At 40.2% G+C, this 19,931-nt stretch overlaps 1 protein-coding gene across 1 annotated transcript in view; it reads left to right on the top strand.

The window, feature by feature from the left end:
* Slc9a9 (solute carrier family 9 member A9) overlaps window positions 1-19,931 on the top strand; it is a 576,880-nt gene that overhangs the window by 375,003 nt on the left and 181,946 nt on the right. The window contains exon 12 of the mRNA XM_052187635.1: window positions 13,798-13,951. Within this exon, the coding sequence (XP_052043595.1) occupies window positions 13,798-13,951 (154 nt within the window). The remainder of the gene's footprint in view (window positions 1-13,797; window positions 13,952-19,931) is intronic.

Here is a 19,931-nt window from a genome sequence, read left to right as displayed (position 1 = left end):
CTGGTGGAATTTTTGGGTTCACTTAAGTATACTGTCATATTATCTACAAATAGTAATATTTTGACTTCTTCCTTTCCAATTTTTATCCCTTTGACATCCTTTTGTTGTCTACTTGCTCTGGCTAGAACTTTGAGTACTATATTTAACAGGTAGGGAGAGAGTGGACAGCCTTGTCTAGTCCCTAATTTCATTGCTTTCAGTTTTTCTCCATTTAGTTTGATTTTGGCTACTGGTTTGCTTTTACTATGTTTAGGTATGGGCCTTGAATTCCTGTTCTTTCCAAGACTTTTCTCATGAAGGTGTGTTGGATTTTGTCAAATGCCTTTTCAGCATCTAATGAAATGACCATGTGGTTTTTTTCTTTGAGTTTGTTTATGTAGTGGATTACATTGATGGATTTCGGTATATTGAACCATCCCTGCATTCCTGGGATAAAGTCTACTTTATCACTGTGGATGATCATTTTGATATGTTCTTGGATTCAGTTGGCAAGAATTATATTGAGTATTTTTGCATTGATATTCATAAGGGAAATTGGTCTGAACTTCTCTTTCTTTGTTGGGTCTTTGTGTGGTTTAGGTATCAGAGTAATTGGGCACAGAATGAATTGGGTAGTGTGTTCCTTCTGTTTCTATTATGTTGAGGTCCTTGGTCCACTTGTACTTGAGTTTTTTTTAAGGACACTTGAAAATCAACCCTCCTACCCAGGAACTAATACCATGGAGACACACAGAGGAGAAGCTTGCTTGTTTGTTTTCTGTTTGTTTGTTTACTTGCTTGCTTGCTTCTGTGCTTCCCTTCACCATTATAGATGACAATTGGATAGTCCATATGCAGGCATAAATCCTGAATCACTACATCAACCAAAATGTTAAAACCAAAGTACTGGTTTATATATGAAAAAGTATAGTGTTCCCCTTACCCCACAAGTTCCCATGTAAAACAGAGATGCTTTTTGGCATTTTACAGAGTATGAGAAAGTGACATAATCTTGAAATCACCAGACTCACATATCTTTTGAAACAGTATAACTAACAAAGGCATGTAAGACCCCAGCATACTCAGTAATGAGAGATTATAACCCAGAATATCACTGTTCCCCTGTGTTCTAGGAATAAGGACTTTGAAGGATACAGGGGCACAGACAATTTCACCACTCTGTTCTAGAATTTTCATGTACGCTTGGGGCTTTCAAGATGTTCATAGTGAGCCAATATTTTATTGATATTTTTAACCAAATTAACCTGTACATATCTACTGTGGCAAGCAAATAGTCCACATAATTCTACCCTATTTCCTGCCTGAATTTATTTACTAATTGCTTGTCAGCTTGGAACATGGAGTAGACAAAACCATTGAAAACTATTAACATAAGCAAACCAATTTCAAAAGATTAGTCTCTATGCGCCAGCACTAATCCCTTGTAATATCTGCCTTGGGCTCTATAGACAGAGCTCAAAAGAATCCAATAGAATTGATTCAAATAAGTTATATGTGCAAATGAGCAAGAAGTAGTTGAGTTTACAAATGGCCTGCACTAAACACCCATAGGGCCATTTAGTAATTCAAAATTTTATGGTATTAAGTCTGATATATTGAGATAGTGCAAACACTGGTCAGCTAATGTTTCATGCATTGACCAACTTCTGTAGTAAGATAAGACGTCCTGCTCTGCCTCCCAGCCTCCAGCAGGCTCGTCCAGGAATCTATTTCAAAGCCCAGAGCTTACTGATTCCTGATGAGAGAAGGAAGAGCCCCAGGTAGCTAATCTGTCTGTGACTCATCTAGTCTTTCCCTCTATTTGAAAAATGGTCACTGGTGTCAACAAGACACCCACTAAGGCTCTACACCATATCGAAGTGATTTTTCAATCCCATAGCAGATATGTAAGCATATGTGTTAAGGTTTGTTGATTTGGGTATCTTTTCTTATGTCTCTCTCTCTCTTTCTCTCAAGTCTTACCCTGTATGTTGCCAAGGCTGGTCTACAAATTACCTTTGTAGCCCAAATTATCCTCAGACTAATGGTAATCCTCCTGCCTCAACTTCCAGAGTGCCTGACTTGCATGTCTGAGGAATGTGTTCCTCTTGGGAAAGATGGCTGCTGCCCTTACAATGACACTCTTCCTAGTGGAGAGCTCATTCCAGCCACTGGAGGAAATGAAACCTTTGATGGGAAAAATCCAAGTGTGCTGGCTAGTTTTTCTTATCTTGACTTAAACCAGAATCAGCTGGAAAGAGGAAAGCTCAATTGAGGAACCACCTGCATCACGTTAGCCTATGGGCACGTCTGTGGGGGTATTTTCCTGATTAAAGCCCCCGCCTGACAGATGGTGTATGTTGAATAGGAAAATAACTTGAACAAGAGTAATGGCAAGCCAGTAAGTGGTATTCCTCTGTAGTCTCTGTTTCAGTTCCTGCCACTGGGTTCTTGCCTTGAGCTCCTCCCGCCTTCCTTAGGTGATGGACTATAAAGTTTAAGATGAAATGAACTCCCTCCTCTCCAAGTTGCTTTTGGTCCATATTTTATCACAGAAACATAAAAACAAACTAGAATAATGAGCCAAGCACATTCTTTTTCTCTAGGGTACAAGATTAACATGACCTGACAACTCTTTAGAGATACACAGTTTTATAGCAGGGCATAGTGGTGTATGGCTTTAAAGTACTTGGGAGGAGAAGCAAGTGGACCTCTATGAGTTCAAAGCTAGCCTGATCTACATAATGAACTCCAGGACAGCCAGGATACATGAGACCCTCTCTCAGAATGAAAAAAAGTCACAGCGTTTAGCCTACCACAAGCCTAATAAATAAGAAGTCAAGTGTGGAAATCTGTGACTATATTCAAGTACGTTTCGGTGACAGGTAGGCATCTTTCTGAAAGCAGCCATTACAAAAGAAATATTACTATTGTTTATAACATTGTTATAATGCAAAATAAATATCTTAGATTCAAAGTGAGGTTTCTAAACTCTAGGAATCCTTGACCTTTAAGGCCAGTTAGTTATTGTGGTGGCTATTGTATACTTTGTGAATGTTTGCAGCATCCTTGGCCTCTGCCCTATAGATAACAGCAGAATCTCACTAACTCCCAAACCCCAAGATTCAGCCCACATCCCTGCTTCTGAGAACCCAGGGCACACATAAATGTTTCCAGACCTTGTCAAATATTCACTGGGGGAAGATTGCCCCAGTTGAGAACTTCTGTTCTAAATGGAAAGTTTTGGGTTCTCCTCTTGAGCACAGCCTGGCCAAGAGCTGACCATGGCTCACAGAGTGTTGACTATCTTTGGAAAGCCTCTGCTGGAGTTTCAGCTAACATTGAGGATTAGCTTCTGGTATACAACCACATCCATCTTCACTACATAAAAATAAACTTCTGAAGCCAGAGGCAGCTCTGCATGCTGACTTCAGAGCTATGGCAGAGCTAATCCCATCCCCAATTACCCTTCCTGCTGCCCAGGGCTTCCAAAAGCAAACTTCATTCCAGATAAAAAATATATTGCAGTTATGTTACATTCCTTCTGCACAGCCTTGAGTTTTAGAAATGCAAGTTCATGGAAAGATGAAGGAAAGAAAGTTCTTCTTGTCTAATACAAGCTCGGCTTGTAGAAGCACTCAATTTATTTCTGAATGTAGACGATTTTTTCCTCTGCAAACAATCTCTTGGTTTCCCTTCCCTGTAAAAAAATGATGTTGAATTGAAAATGGAACTGCATGGCAAGGTTGCACGATTCAGGAAAGTGTATTTTGAAACCAGACTGACATTTTTGCTGAAAGTAGTTACCCTGTGCAAGGTCATGAGACTTTAGCAAGTGTAAAAGCTATACATAATTCAATTGTAGACCTGACTCGGGCTTTGATTTACCAGCCTAATAATAAGAATGTGTTAGATCTTTGAAATCAACCCCTTTCAGCAGTTAAAGTGAGGGGGTGGGGATGCTTACACAGGCTTCTGTTCCAAATGGAAAGATAGGAAGCAGAAAGGTTCATTCTTCTAAAGGACAATTCTTTTAAAGGACAGATTAGTTTCTTCGGGATATCTACTGCTGATTTCCTTTTGGGTTCCAGGAACACTTTCAAATGCAAAAATGACCTTTCCATCATCCATTCATTTAGGCATTCATAGCTAGGTAAGCTTGAGGAATGCCTACCCTGTGAGAGGCGCCATTTTTAGCACCAGGGGCATTTCACAGCAAATGCCACAGATCCCAGATGGGGCTGCTATTTCCAAGCTCACTTTCTAGTCAAAAAAGAACATAAATAAATAAATAAATAAGATAGATATCAAAAACAATAGAAGATAGATGATAGATGAATAGATAGATAGATAGATAGATAGATAGATAGATAGACATAAAGGTGTCCACCTTCATTGTGATCAGGTGGTTAGGAAGGCTCTCTGACCTAAGAAGAGGAACAACCCAGGGACTGCCTGGGAGAGGCAGTGTTGGAGGAAGGAATGGAGGGAGGAAAACGTGGCAGCTGAGGTGAATAGTGAGTACCAAGACCAAGAAACAAAATGAATATGTACAAGAAACTTTACCTTTCTGTACTTTTTAAATCACAAAGTACCCTCTCCTCCTTCCACTCTCTAATAAGAGGATTCTAATTGGACTCTTTTATCTGAGCATCTGTCCACTCAACCTCTCCTCTTGGTAAACTAATTGGCCTCTCACAGGACCGTGGCTATAATACAAGCCTTGGTCGCTGGTAACCCTCCTCCCCACCACACACACCCCTTACCAAGCACACTCCTCATACAGTTCCCCCTGATTTCTCTGAGTGCTCAGGAAACAGTGTTCCTGGCTATCCTCTGCACACATTCTCCTGGGACCTACCAACAAAGACTGAGACTGAAGTTTCACCATGCCAAGACCTACCACACTCCCACCCCAGTGAGCATGCTTACCTGCTCTCTTGATTAAGGCATCAAGCCCACTGGCCTCCTGTTTTCAGTCTAGAAATCTGTCTTCCACACAGCAGTCTGGGTTCTTCTTTTAATCATTGAATAGGTGAAATCACCTTCTTCTGTAAGACCTTCCTAAAGTTTCTCATCTCAGAATAACATCCAATCACCTTGCTCTTCACAAACCCATCAATATCTGCCCTGTGACATCTATAGCATCTCCTTCCCCAGTCTCCCAGGCCTAACCTCTTCATCTTACTCCAACCTCAGTGCCTCCAGCTCCCTCCCTCAAAGCTTTGCTCAAGCTTCCCACAGGTGAGCAGGTGCTGGCCAGGCTTCCCTGCTGAAATGCCACTAAGGCTTCCCTAAGCATCCTAAACACTGAACCTATCATGTATACACGCCCTGCTATGGTTTTCTTCCTAGCATCTTACATAACTAACCTGGATATACCTTTAAGTCAAGAGCTGTCTCTCATTTGCTATCCAACTCTGTATCCTGAAGGACTTGAAGAATTAAGTAAATCAAGCACAGATATTGCCATCGCCTCTCTAGAAAGTCTGAAGTCGGTGCAATTGTTCACTTTAAGAGCAGTGCTGAATTCCGCATCCGTGATATTGTAGGAAATCTAAGAACTGCTTTAAAAAGATGTAATTCTAACCTTTTGAGAGATTAGAGGTTGGGAGAAAAGAGCACACCACATTAAATATTGACTCATCCCGATTATAATTTAGTAATACAAGTGGTATGATCAGTCTGTTGTATAGGATTTTGAAGAGCGGACAATGTGACTAGAGAATTTTAAGCACCCGTGAGAGTGAAGGGTGGGCAGAAACAGATCAAATGGGCAAACACTGGAGAAGCTCAAAGGAAATGCAGAATTCTGGACATGAAGCAAGAGGCTGAGTGGGCTCATGGCATAAAGACAATTTGCTTGTTTACGGAGTCTCTCAATGGAGAGCAGACAAAAGAAGATAGAGTGGGGTTTTGATTGACAGGTTTCTATGGACTGTGGAAAGCTACATGCTGAGCTGACTTGTAACCTCATCATAAACTAGGATTGGGAGATCTCTCAGAGACATGGAAGAGAGCGTGGGGTTCATGAGGCACACAGCAGAGCCTCAACTGCTGTAGAGTTGAGATGTGAGGTGATGACCTTGGGCCACCATAACCTGTAGCCTGAGCAAGTGCCTTCGTCACTGCCACCTAATCTAAATCTTTACTAAGGCCCTGGCATTAATGGCAGTATGTGATTTTAAGTTCCCTAAGATTTCATTATGCACCTCAGTTAAAGATCACAAGTCAAGACTTAAAATGTGCATTTAGAAATGAGTTAACAGGGCCTATGGAAAGGACCCAATGGTTAAGAGCACTGTTTGCTCTTCCAGAAGACCTGGGATTTGTTCACAGAACTCACATGGCAGCTCACAGCTATCTAGAAGTCTAGCTTCAGAGGAACTGGTGCCTTCTTCTGGCCTCTGAGGGCACTAGGCACACTCGTGGAGCACAGATACAGTCACAGGCAAAGTACCCATACACATAAACAAACAACTTTTAAAAGGAGATAACAGAGACGCTCAGGCTCTTGCAAAGCATCATCCTAAGAGCAGATTCCAGAACCCTTGAACTTCAACATAAGACCTTCCGAGATTAAATAATAAAAAGGTAGACACTGGACTTTCAAAAAATTATTCAACTATTCCATCAAACTATAAAGTAACCATCATTTTCTGTATATAATCTGGACTCATGAAAGATCAGAAATCTATCCAGCCATTGATTTGCTCAATAAATATTCACTGAACATCGATTATATTCCTGGTCTTGCTCAATCTGTTGCTAGTAAACGGAGCCTGATGATTATAAAGCACTGTATGGAATCTCTGAGGGGGACAGGGTGTGCTAGGAATATAAGGCAGCTTGTCCTGTGCTCAGGCCTCAGAGGAGGCTTCCTGGAGAAAGCGGTGTCTTGGCTAAACTCTAGAGAATACGTAGAACACAGTGATATTTCATGGGGGGTAGGGGAACAGGAGAAAGAATTCAGATAAAAACAGGTAAGTCGGGGATGATACACTCAGGCCTGCACAAGCTACACATCACTTGGCGTGGGTCATGAGGGAGACAGCATGACCTTTGTCACTTCTCTTCATCATTTCCCTTTATCAGCCTATAGTTTCAAAGCACCCCTTTTATACACACTTTAACACTGCCTAATACACACCATCCCAGTTCTTTCTAAATATTTTATCTGATTTCATATATGAGTACACATATATTTGCATCATTTCTGCCCACCTCTCCCTCCAACTTCTACCTATATCATTCTGACCAACCCTCTAGAATTCATGAAATCACACACACATGCACACACTACTGGTTCCAATTATTATTGCCTCTGTTTGCATATGCTTAGGCTGACCCGTTAGGATTGGGGTCTCATCGCTGTTTCTTATTTCTTCATCAGCCACTGACTGCCCACAGCTCACCATCTAGGGATGGGGCCTTGGGAAATTTTTCCCCATTCATGTTGGTTGTCATGATAACTTAGTGAAAGGCCTATCACTGTGAATTCATGGCAACACCCCTATCATATGATAAAGGATCTCGTGGCCATATTCTGGAACCCTAGGCTCTTATAATCTTTCTGTCCCTTCCTCTGAGATGTTCCCTGAGACTTAAGTGTCGATAGAGGTGGAGTTATTGATATACCACTTGGGTCTGGCATGCCAGAGTCACACTACAGTTTGACCAGTTGCAAAGTTCTCTGAGTAGTCTCTGTCTAGTCCGGAAAGAAGAAGCTTCCTCAAAGAGATGCAAGAGCTGTGCTTATCTATGGGTATAAGGATGAGTATTTTGAAGCATTAGAAAACAACTCTGGTACTTTAGTAATATGAGAGTAATTGGTTTCCTCTAGGGCCTATGACACAGGTTTACGACTAGATTTACAGTATCCAGCATAAATTCCCTCTAATTATCTGGGTATCCCCAGGACTTGGGTACTATCTTCATATTCTGGAAAGTAATTGAGAACAATTCTGATAGTCTGTATTGCTTGGAGGAGTCTCTTGAACCCCTCTAAACAACAACTTGAAGATATTCCTTGCCCAGCACTGAGGTTTTTGTGGGTTTTTTGTTTTTTTGTTTTTGTTTTTGTTTTTGTTTGGTTTTGTTGTTGTTGTTGTTGTTGTTGTTGTTGTTAGTTAGACCATGGCTCCTTCAAAGAATATTATCTCATCACATGGGGTAACTCCCTAAAAACCATATGTATGCAGGGGCTGGAGAGATGTCTCTGGTTATTAATATGAGTGGCTCTTCTAGAGGACCTATGTTCAATTCCTAATTCCCAGCACCCATATGGGGGCTACCAACCATCTATAAATCCAAGTCCAGGATATCTGGATATCTGATGCCCTTTTCTGGTTTTTACAAGTGCCGGACATGCATGTGTAATACAGGCATACATATGGGCAAAATATCCCTACATGGAAAGTAAAAGTAAATAAAATAACATACACACACACACACATATATATACACATATATACATACCCACACCCCTGCATGTGAATGTGTGTGCTGGTTGGCATGATAACTTGGTGTAATCTTTGTAGTCAGCCATATCATTTCAGAGTTCATAGGAGAAGCACTCCTATAACATGCTGAAGACAGGATCTCACAACAGTCATCTGGGGCCCTAGGCTCTTACAATGTTTTATTCCATTTTATGTACATGTGTGTGTATCTGTAAGTGCAGGTGTGTGTGTGTGTGTGTGTGTGTGTGTGTGTGTGTAAGCAAGCTTATAAAACAATGATTCCTTGTGCCCTTTACAAACATCCTTAGTGTTACTTTCCCTCTTCCCTCTCTCTCCATTTTGTAAGACAGTCATGTTTGTAGGACTAAGTGCCTTAGAGAGGGCGAACCTTCATATCTGCACTCTCATTCTATGTTTTGGCTAAAGCTAGGCACATAATGGGTGCTCAGGAAATATTTACAGTTTTGCATTACAGCTTTGCACCTTAAATAAGAGTGCCAAAGAGATATTTATAATCCTGTGGTTTAAACGTAGCTATATATATCTGACCTGTACCCATTTGCAGCACCTTTGCAAATGTGTAATTGATTAAATGCCTCACTCTCGCTCTTTAAAGATAAACAGGAAACTGCACATTTTCTGCAGCAGGGGTCCTTGCTGGAAATCTTTCTTTGGCTCAATAGTGTTCTATTGTTATGAGCAGACCATCAATATAATTAACATAAGAAGCCCTTAGAGGCCAATTTTAAATGAAACCACATTTAATTGTAGGTATTTCCTTTCTTCCCCGAGATGATGATAACTTTCCAGTTGGGTATATAAAGTGTGTCAAAATCACTCCAAAGTCAACCTTTTCAAAGCAAAATTATAAAGTCTACCAGTTCCCAGAAGCACAGAATTACTTTGACAAGTTGACTGAAACAAAGAGAAGAAGAAAGGTAAACCAAGGGGTCCAAGTACCCAGGAAATAAAATCAAATTCCAGTTTTGACGTGCTCCAAGTTTCCTTTTGTGGAAGCAAAACTGTATATACCTTTTTGGAAGTAACGTTTTGCTACAATGAAAATCCAAAGATCAATATCAATGTTTTTAACATCTTAGTATTTTGCCAGTAGTCCGAATGATTTTTTTTTCTAGTCTAAAATCCTCCATGGCATAAATCCATGGTGTTAAGAAGATAGAATCAGCAGGCCCAGAACTCCATATAGGAGGTAATCAATATATACACATTAATCAAAGCAGTGAAGGGCCACTGACTAGACATTTGCTCAGGCTCTGGTTGTGTGAGGAAGAGCATGCAGAGTCACGAGGAGCAAGCAGAGCAGGACAGGCTCTGAGTCAGCTTCCCTTCGCCCACTCAGTGAGCTCAGCACTCCCGACAACTTGCTCTCAGTGTTGCCAAACCCTCTCACCTGTGGCAAGTGCCACGTGGAACGTCTCTCCTCCGAATACTCTCACCTCTGAACTTCCCAGTATACCCATCCACCCAGAGCCAGCCCTTCCCAGTGTCTTCAGTTTGGACATCATAGACATTTCCCAGCCAACCACGTACGTGGTCATTGTTATGCTTTTCTGTTTCTCCACCCCCAAGAACATTGCCCTGCCCGTGAATATAGGTTTTAATATGATTTCATATATTAAAGTTTTTCATATAGACTGACATGACATCGGACTACCAGATAGGTTTTCATACATGTGTATTTAAACATACTGGGGATCTGGAGGGGTTTTGTTTGGTTTTATTTCATTCCTTGAGATAGAGTCTTACTGTTGCAACCCACACTGGCTTCAAATTTGATGTCCTCCTGCTGTAGCCTCTGGAGTTCCAGGGTTGCATGTGTACACTATCAAACCGGCCACTATTTTGACTACATATTTAAATTAAGGACTGCTTACCTGCAATTTGCTTAAGAATATAGCTATGCCAGTTTGGCATACTAATCACACATTATTAAACATCTTTAGGAGGGTTATTGATTGTTTACTACCTTGACCTTGGTATCTAATAAGGATGACCCTGCAATAAGTCAGATACAGAATGCTTTCATTTGTATTCTATTTTCTACTATTTCTTATGAAAACTCAAAAGTGCAAAAACTACAAATATTTATAGCAAGAAACAAATAGCAAATAGTAATCGTCGTTCGACATTTCAAACTTCTACCTCATAACAGGCCATGCTGGTTGACTGACAGCTCTAGCAAGCTTGGGGGGGGCAGGAAAATGAGAGGATCACATTCTCTCTCCAGGTTTGCACTGCCATTAAACAACCTTGACCTATAAATCCTGTCCTCAGATAATGGGAGTCTGTTCCCTTGCCTTCCCATTCACTAATGACACTGTTTGTGTATCCTGGAGAGAACATTATTCAAATTGTCCCACCTTGTCCCCAGCTGAGTGTGTGAGCAAGAACACCTGTGGTGGGGGTGCAGTTCTGAGCACCGCTGTCCTAGCTTCCAAAACCTCCAATGTAAAGGATCATTTTTATTAATGTCTACTTCAAATGTTATCTCCCTTCTCTTCAGGCCATTTCCTTGTCTACATGGAGATTCAGAATAATTTTCTTCCTCCATTACACTGTTCCTTGGAGGTATTTTATAATCAGAGTGCATATTCCTCTCTCTTTCTGAAGCTTTTTTTTTTTTTTTGTTTCAGGCAAAATGTGTTCAATCTCCCTGGCTTAATCCTCTGTCTCCCCTGTCATACCACTTGTCTCTTGTACATTCTCAACATGGACAGAACAAAGAAGCGTTATAATCTGAGTTCTGAGGCATAGGGTAGCTATAGTGTTCCTCATCCTACCTGTATCTGCTTTTTAAAAAAAATTATTTGAAATGTATGATAACAACTTGGAATCTTAAACCCATGCTGCTCCTCCTCTGGCACAACCACAGACACAACACAGCAGTCTTGAGACCACAGCATCTGTGACTACTCCCAGGCTCATTAACATTACCTCATAGATAGAGAAAGACTGGAGAGTCCTCAGGCCCTTGCCTAAGATGCTGGCTATTTACTCGTGCACACATGCAACTGCAAGCAGTCCTACCTCTACTGAGCATCTCTGGAGTGCTAGAGAACAGAACACAGGAGGTAGAGGGTTGGTTGAGGGGGAAACTCCATGTCTCTACCTCCTTTTCAGTAATGTAGCTGTTGAGGGGTCACCCATGCTTCTGGATATAATTCCAGTTAAACTCATGGATTCACCAAACTGGTCTTGATGGGATCATCTCTCTAGTCTGTGGCTGATGCTCTACCTGGGGTAAAAAAAAAGACTTTAAGTCACATCTCCCCTGGCAAAGTAACAGATTCCCAGAACCACAGAAGAGATAAAAACTGGACCATTGAAATGATATGCATCTGATTTAAACCTTCCTGTAGAAACAGCTGAGTCACTACCTCTGACTTATGCTTGCTGCCATTATAAACCATTCTCTTCCTCCTCCCCGGTCTGATAAGGACCACAGGGCTCAGCAAGTCTCTGGTCACCTGAGAGCCTCCCTCCTTCTCCCCATTAAACTCTGTGTTCCTGTTTTTATTAATATCATCAACTTATTTGAAGTTCTGGCCTTTCATTTTGTAACACCTCTTGCGTTTAATACAGATTCATAAATATACAATGGACATTTAGCATATTTAACCATAGAACAAAAGGTAAAACAATTTTTAAAAAGTGGGTTCTAATAGGTTAGTTCCGATCACAACATTTGTGAGAGTATGCAGTCAGCCAAGAAGGTTTTAACTGTCCTGGTTTTCTTTGTTATCAGACACATTTGATTTAGAAAAGAAAGTGTTCCCAGGAAGGATTTTTTTTGGTAGACAAACACAATGTAAATCTAAAGTTTTGTGGAAAAACAAGAAAACTGGAAAGCTCTGGTTTTGAAAATAAAAAGTAAATTTGAAAAAAATTGCTGTACCTAATGTAAAGGCCCATTCTGTACTTAGAATATCAAGCCAGTGTGCTACACGAATGGACACAGATAAATGCAATAAATGGAGAACTCAGAAATAGACTCACACAATTCAGGCAGCTGATTTTGGACAGAGGTTAAAAACAAAATAAGAGAAACAGTTGATTGGAAAAGCAGATGCCACCCGGGCAAAAGATAACCTCAACCCAAGCCTCTCGCTTGATATGAAAACTGCCTCAAGATGATTGTGGACTAAAATACAAAAGTTATAGATGATAATCTTTAAAAGCTAAGTTTATGCAAAGAGTCCTTAGAGTTGACTCCAAAAGTACAATTCACTTGAAAATTGACAAGTTTTATTTCATCAAACCTAAAACTATTGTTCTCCAAACCCTCAAAGATGAGAAAATGAAGCTGCAGGTTAGAAGGCAATATTTTTAAAACACTGCATCTGACAAAGGCTTATAAAGAGCTCAGCACACAGCAATTGGAAATTCCAACAGTACAATTAAAAAGGAAGAAAAAAATACAAGAGCTATTTCATATAGCAAAGTGTGCAGATAACAGTAACAAATTAAAAGTATTCAATGCTTTTAGCCATTAGGAAAAGAAAATTCAAACTGTAGCAAATTACCATTCCATACCTATCACAACGGTTTAAACTAAAAAAAGTAATACCCCCAAATATGTCAAGGATGTGGAAAATTTAGATGATTTTTGTGTTGCTAGTTGGAATGTAAAAATGGTAATTTCTTTAAAAAATGAAACATGCAGATACAGTACTACTCAGATCATATTCTTGAGCATTATCTCAGAGAAAGAAAAATATGTTCACACAAAAACCTGTATGCCAATTTTAGCAGTCTTGATTTAATCTCGAGTAACTGGGAAACTGTAGGTGTCCCTCAGCTAAGCAACCAAGCCATGGAACAGACATAACAGGGAAGCGAAAGACCCCTGATCCAGTCAACAAACTTAATATCTGCAGATTTGTGCTGGATAGACAGTGATGAATGATTCCACAGGATCCATCGCTTCATGACAAGTAGCCATTAAAACAACTATAAATGACAAGGTTGTGGATATGGAGAACAGACTACTGGTGACTGAGTTAAGGTGTGTGTGTGTGTGTGTGTGTGTGTGTGTAGATATTGTGTGAGATTTAAAAAATAGAAACTAGTGAGATCTTATGTCTTAACTATGCAGATAGGCATCAATATTCTGGCTAAGATGTCATACCATTTCGTTGCAAGATGTTATCACTGGCAGAGACTAAGGAAAAGTATTTCTGCATAGTTTTGTCAAAACTCCATGTGAATCTGTAATCATCTCTGAATGAAAATTTTAGTAAATAAAGACGTTACATCAGCAGGATGTAAAGATAAATATATCCAAAGAAATTGAGTAAGTCTCACTATTTAGTTCCCCTCTGGGTTTCTCTGTAAGGTCTGCGAGGTGCCATCGCCTTCGCCCTGGCCATCCGCAACACGGAATCTCAGCCCAAGCAGATGATGTTCACCACCACACTACTCCTCGTGTTCTTCACTGTCTGGGTGTTTGGAGGAGGAACGACCCCCATGCTGACGTGGCTTCAGATCAGGTAGGTGACCCTGCTGAGACAACCACTGAGAAGCATGGCTGACCTGTTCCACTTCTAATAAAGCTGACTTCTTTGACAGTGCAATGGTAGATTTGTAACCTGTCTATCCCCAGCATCCAAATGACCTTCAAACTCAGCTGAAGCAATATGATCTACCATACACTGAGCTGACTTTTCCAATAGGCTTAGAACATTGTCTCTTTGCAAGCTGTCCTACAAATAGATTTGTATCCCTGTGACTTTATCCATTCAATAGTATTAAAGTACAGTGTGTTTCACTTTGAGACTTAAAAAAATAAGATACAACTCTTGTCCTCAAGATAGCTACATTCTAATTAAGATTGTTAAAAGGAAAAAAAAAAACAGCAAAACTAACAAGAAAGCAGATTTGCTTTGCTTTTTAACTCCTGGCACTGGCACTTAAAATAGGAAAAAAGGCTTAACATGCATTTGGTGAGGCAGCCATATGTTTTTCAAAGGGATGCTGTAGACAAAAGCTATATACTTTCTCACCATAAAGAAAGTCAAGGTTCCAGTCAGAAGCCATCTAACAAGCAACACCTCCATCTGGACAATACAAATCTAGATTGTAAGGGTAGCAGACAGTTAGATAAAAGTAGGTAGCTGGTGCCGGTTTGGAAAAATGGATAAATCTATTATAAAGTGGGTTTTGTCTTTATTTAAATGTTTCTGTGACCCAGGTCCTCGTTTTAAGGTAATGGATTAAGCAAACATTTCATTTCTCACATGCGTACATCATAATGACTTTCCCCAGTTCCCACCCATTCTCTAGGATAAACTCATGGCCCACCGCAGCCAATAGGAAAAGATCCTTCTAACTTCAAAGGATTTCCAAGAAGATTCTTATTAACAGGGACTATGATTTCAGCACCTTTGTATGGCATGTCCTTTATAATAAGAATGAATAAATAATTCATGAAAACCTAAGTGACTATAACTATAAATACAAATACTTTTGTTAGGCATTTGCAAGAACTTTCTACCCATTTGGCAAAGAAAAAGCAGAAGTCAGCCTCATATATTTAATATAAGTAGGCTTATGTGTAAAGTAGGCCAAGTAGCTGTGTATTAAACCAAATTTCAGGGTAAAAGACTCTGTGGACTACTGTGAATATTACTAAACACACAAAAGTGCTTTGACTAAAGGTGAACAGTGAATGCTTTGAAATGCTCGTTGAATTATTTTCTAGCCATATAAACGTGGTCTGCAATTTCTCTCACAGTGGTGGTTACTGAAGGGCTCCTATGGATGAGTACACACACTGCATTAAACTCTCAAGTGTTGGATCCCCTGCGAATCCTTAGGAAGATAGTGCTGTGTTCAGATTTCTGAAAAATAAAATTCAGTAGGTCGGATCACTGCATGGAAAAATGAGGCTTAGTAGGCAGAGCTTAGAGGAAGAGGGTTCCCACTGAAGTATCAAATACACTATCAAAATATTCTATGGAGGGCATAAGGAAAAGATGTCTAATCTTCCTTCAAATAATCAAACATAATTTATTTTCTATGATTTCTTTTCTTACTCTCAAGTTATCCCCAAACTGGCAATGTATTTGGTTTTTAGCCAGCTTTTCCATAGTGCTTTCCAATGGCATCAGGTAACTTGCCATGAGTATCATAATTTATATGAGCTCTGATGACAACTTCACTGGGAAGGAAGGTGTATAATGGTGGACCCTTAGATGGGCTAGAGCAAGTATCCAGCCAGACAGCCAAGCTTGATAAAGAAAAAGCATGGTGCCAGACACAGTATGGAGAATGAGGTCTTGAGGCCAACCTTCCTAGAGCACAGCTTGGGTTCCCCCTCATGGAGTTGTCCCAGTGGTGAGTGACTCCAAAAGGCCCAGGTGACTCAGTACCAAATCTGGCCACTCTCCAGGATGGGGAGGAGAGTATGGATAGAACCAGGACAGATATAGAAAAAGGAAATGCCAGGGATTCCATCACATGGAAAGGCCGGAGATCCCAGCTGAAAACATGAAGCCAGGGCAGAAAGCCCTGAAATCCATCCTAAAGACATCAAAGGAGAATACTAAAGGACACAGATGTGAAGATGTTTGGGAAGTTAGCTCAGGCAGACGGATTCGAGGCTATAAGAACAGTCAAAGGCCAGGACGGTAAAAGAGTCCATATGCAGATACACAGACGGGAGATGGGGTGATTGGCCTCAACTGTGCTATATGATCTTGTCCTGGGCTCTGTGCTCCTTTCCTGGTTGGTGATGGTGTTAAAGAAGTCATCAAACCCATCTCAGCTTCTGAACGCACAGCTGCCGATCTCCTACACGTGGTTAGCAGGGCCTGCTTACTCGCAGGGCAAGTCACGTTTGCCAGCATTCCTATCTGACTCTTTCCATAGAAAACAGTATGTGAGTAAGTTGCAACTTTGATAAAAATATCCAAGTGTGGAAGACTGGGGGAGAGAATGCAAATGTGACCTCACAGGAAACAGGAATTCTTGCTGGAATATGATTTGTTAACCAATTTTACAAGGTCTGCTCTTTCTTACTTTCTTCTCGTAAATTATTTGGAAAGTACTTGAATTAGTTTTTCTTTTAAGTACTACAGGATTTTTCACTCAGTTACGAACTACCACAGTAAGAGGTAAGGAAAATGTTTTCTGTCAGGTAACACTTACTAGCAATAGCATCAGTTTCTATTTGATAAACCTGACCCTAACAGCAACGGTCATGCCACAGAGACCTGAATAAAGATCATTACCTCCTAGGCAAGCTCGTAAGCCTGGTCCTAGCAATGGTGCAAAGTTCTCCTCTTAAAGAAACTTAATTTCTTTTTAAAAACATTAATAGCAAAAATATACTAAACGTGGCAATTTGAAATAAATTGAGTGTCCATTTCCTTTTAAATTTTAAAGGAAATGGACTCCTCCCATGTTATTTTGAAAACTTAGAACTAAGAAGAGTTGCTTCTTGATTAGAGTCCAACTCTTCCCTCCTATGAGGTACAGGAACACCACAGTGAAGAAACCCAATGAACAGTTTCCAAGGACGCTCTGCGGGTAGGCAGGAAACGGAAGAGATGAAAGGTCCCAGGCTTTGCTACACAGGGGTCAATAAAATATCGCATAAACACCACAGCCCAAGAGCCCAGCTCTGTGGAAGTGACACCATATAATTAAGTCTGGGATGGTAATGCCATTCCTAGTTTAGAGTTGGACTCTGCCTTCTCATGAACTTACACTAAACCACAGCTGGAGTCACAGCTTTGCAAATGCAGTACAGACCTTGCCTCCCAAACCACACTAGAAACCACCCTGGCAGAATGACAATGACCTCTAATCATAGCCATCTTTGACTGAATAACCATTGCATGTTGGACAATGGATCATAAAATCTAAGCACAGAACCTCTCTGACTCTGTCTCTAACCTATAAGATAGAGATGAGGATGGTAGCTACCTCTGAGCATGGGTAAAACCTGGCAATGTGACATCACCGTGGGACTGCAGAACCCTGAGCCCTGCAGCTTAAACAGAAGGCCCATACTTCCAAATGGTGCATTCTGTTCCCACCTGCATGAGAGAGCTCATTCTGAAGGCCTACAATCTACCTTGATTGACAGATCCTCTGTGGGGAAAAGGGGTACATTTTCATAACAAGACAGGCTTGTTAAAAGCAAGCTCAGAAAGTCCTGACTGCAGGAAGGACTGGGCAGGCTCACTTTTGTAGCAGGGATTCTCCATGCAGTCTTTCTCTGAGACCTGCAAGGCTTAAAGCTCAACAAGGCCAACCCTGCCTGGTCTTCCTCGGCTACAATCTAGAGTTAGAGGAATTACAGGAATTTACTATTCTTCCCCATTCAAACCAAGCCATCCCACCCTCTCTTCCCCAAATCAAGGAAACAAAATTATTTGCCCTAGCCTGTGTCCATTGCAGGGCAAATAACTCTTAGATAGTTTGACTCATCCAGTGTTGGTATTTTAGTTCTATATTTAAAATTGATTCTTGGGTTTTGGCCCAAAGCCATGTACAAAGCTTCCTTTATCACTTTTGCCCACTAGCTACAAAGTTCTATGATAACAATTGTCATTAGAATGTAACAGAGATAGAGTGCTGCCCTTAATACACACACGCGCGCACGCGCGCGCGCGCGCGCGCACACACACACACACATACTATATATATATTATATATATAAATGATAACAGGGTTAAAACTGTTATCATTTATATATACACAACTGTTTACACACAGAATTTCCTACATTACTGAGGTAAGGAAATGCCAATTTAATACAGTGGAGAAATGCTTATAATAAATTCTCTTACTATTTATCTATTTGGTTTCCTCCCTAGCACCAAAGTTCCCAAGCATGCGAACAATTTCCTTCACAGGGAGATTAATGCTGTAAATAGTGTGTGTGTGTGTGTGTGTGTGTGTGTGTGTGTGTGTGTGTTGTGATGTCTGTTGATATACATACAGAAAGACTTTGAAAGTGTGAGTCCTTCCCTGCCTCAATCTCTTTACAGTGTAGACTATAAGCTCTAAATTCAGCTTTCCAGTTCTTCATTTTTCTTATCTATAAAATGAGGGTGATAACAGTAATAACACCTCTTTAGAGTTCATGAGCATTAGGCATGAAGTGTACAAAGAATTTAAAGCATGCAAAAAATGCCCAACATGTATGCCTGTAAACTCAAACTTCTTAGTCACATACTCATTGTTTATTGTGATATACACAAACACAGTAATATTAATTAGATGTGTTTATGAAAGCTTGCTTTCATGGAGGACTGAAAGAAATGGTCTCCAGAGAGTTTACTTCATTTTGTCCTGTAACTAGATTCATCAATTTTAGAGACAACCGCTACTTATGCATTCAAGATGATAAATTTCATTAAAATCCCCACAAAACTATTACAGTTATCCAACAGCTCAGAGGGAGTCTTTCTGGAATATGCTTCTATTCTCATCTTCAGCTAATAATCCTTGCTTATGAATTTTTCAAATATCCAACTTATGTCATTTCATCAATTTATATTTTATGTTTATGTCTTGTATTGATTTTAAACCAGCTTATACATTTTATATCAAGTCATTTCAATCAACAAACTGAGAAATATGTTGTCTTGTGAGACATGGACAACTAGTTCACTCACAGAAATAGAATCATACTTTCTGTTCCTCACCTACTACTCCCTTCTGGAAAGGATTTTCTACTTTCTAAAGATTCTTCTATAATGACTTCTAGATCTATGTTTTTATTGCTAACATCAATCTAATTTGACATATTAATTATAGATGTTGGATAACTAGAGCAATCTACTGCTGACCTAAAAGAACAGCATGTTTATAACCTGTGTTATGAGTTATCTGCTCCTAAATTTGTTCACCATCTGGGTACTTTACTGTGCTGTGCTTATATATACAGCATCTTCCCAGCTCCAGAGATACTTTTTTTTTTTTACCTCCACAACCTCTAGGCACCCTCCCCAACCCTGTTCTTATTCATTTTCTCTTAACACCAGCATCAGTGAGATTCATCCATGCATTAGTCCTAAGTTTAGCTAACAACCATAATCTGCTCTATGGAAGGGAGTGTGTTTGGCTGTTAGAAAGCACCACCCAAAAGAGCTACCTTCTTTTAAGTAACAGACACATATTTAGGTGAAATATGAAGTTTAGCAAAAGTGATTTAACTGTAGTGTGTGGAATTTGTTATTCCTGGGTGAGGAAGAACCGCCAGGTCTGGCTGAAACAGAGCATTCATCCTTACTCCCATGTCTCCCAGTAAGTGTAACTAAAAGCACTTGACCCAGTGCAAGTAGCAATTATGGAAGACTCTAAAAGCAACTGGTAGGAACCATCCTAGAAGCCCACTAATGGAAGAACAGATGAAGAAAATGGGGTCTACACAGCACACTGAAATTTTATTCTACCATAAGAATGAAATCATGGCATTTGTAGCAACAGAAATGGAAGTGGAGGAAAATAATTCAG

The sequence above is a fragment of the Apodemus sylvaticus genome, chromosome 7 (assembly GCF_947179515.1).
Source record: "Apodemus sylvaticus chromosome 7, mApoSyl1.1, whole genome shotgun sequence".
Taxonomy (NCBI): Eukaryota; Metazoa; Chordata; class Mammalia; order Rodentia; family Muridae; genus Apodemus; species Apodemus sylvaticus.
This window is presented reverse-complemented; position numbering and strand designations above follow the sequence as displayed.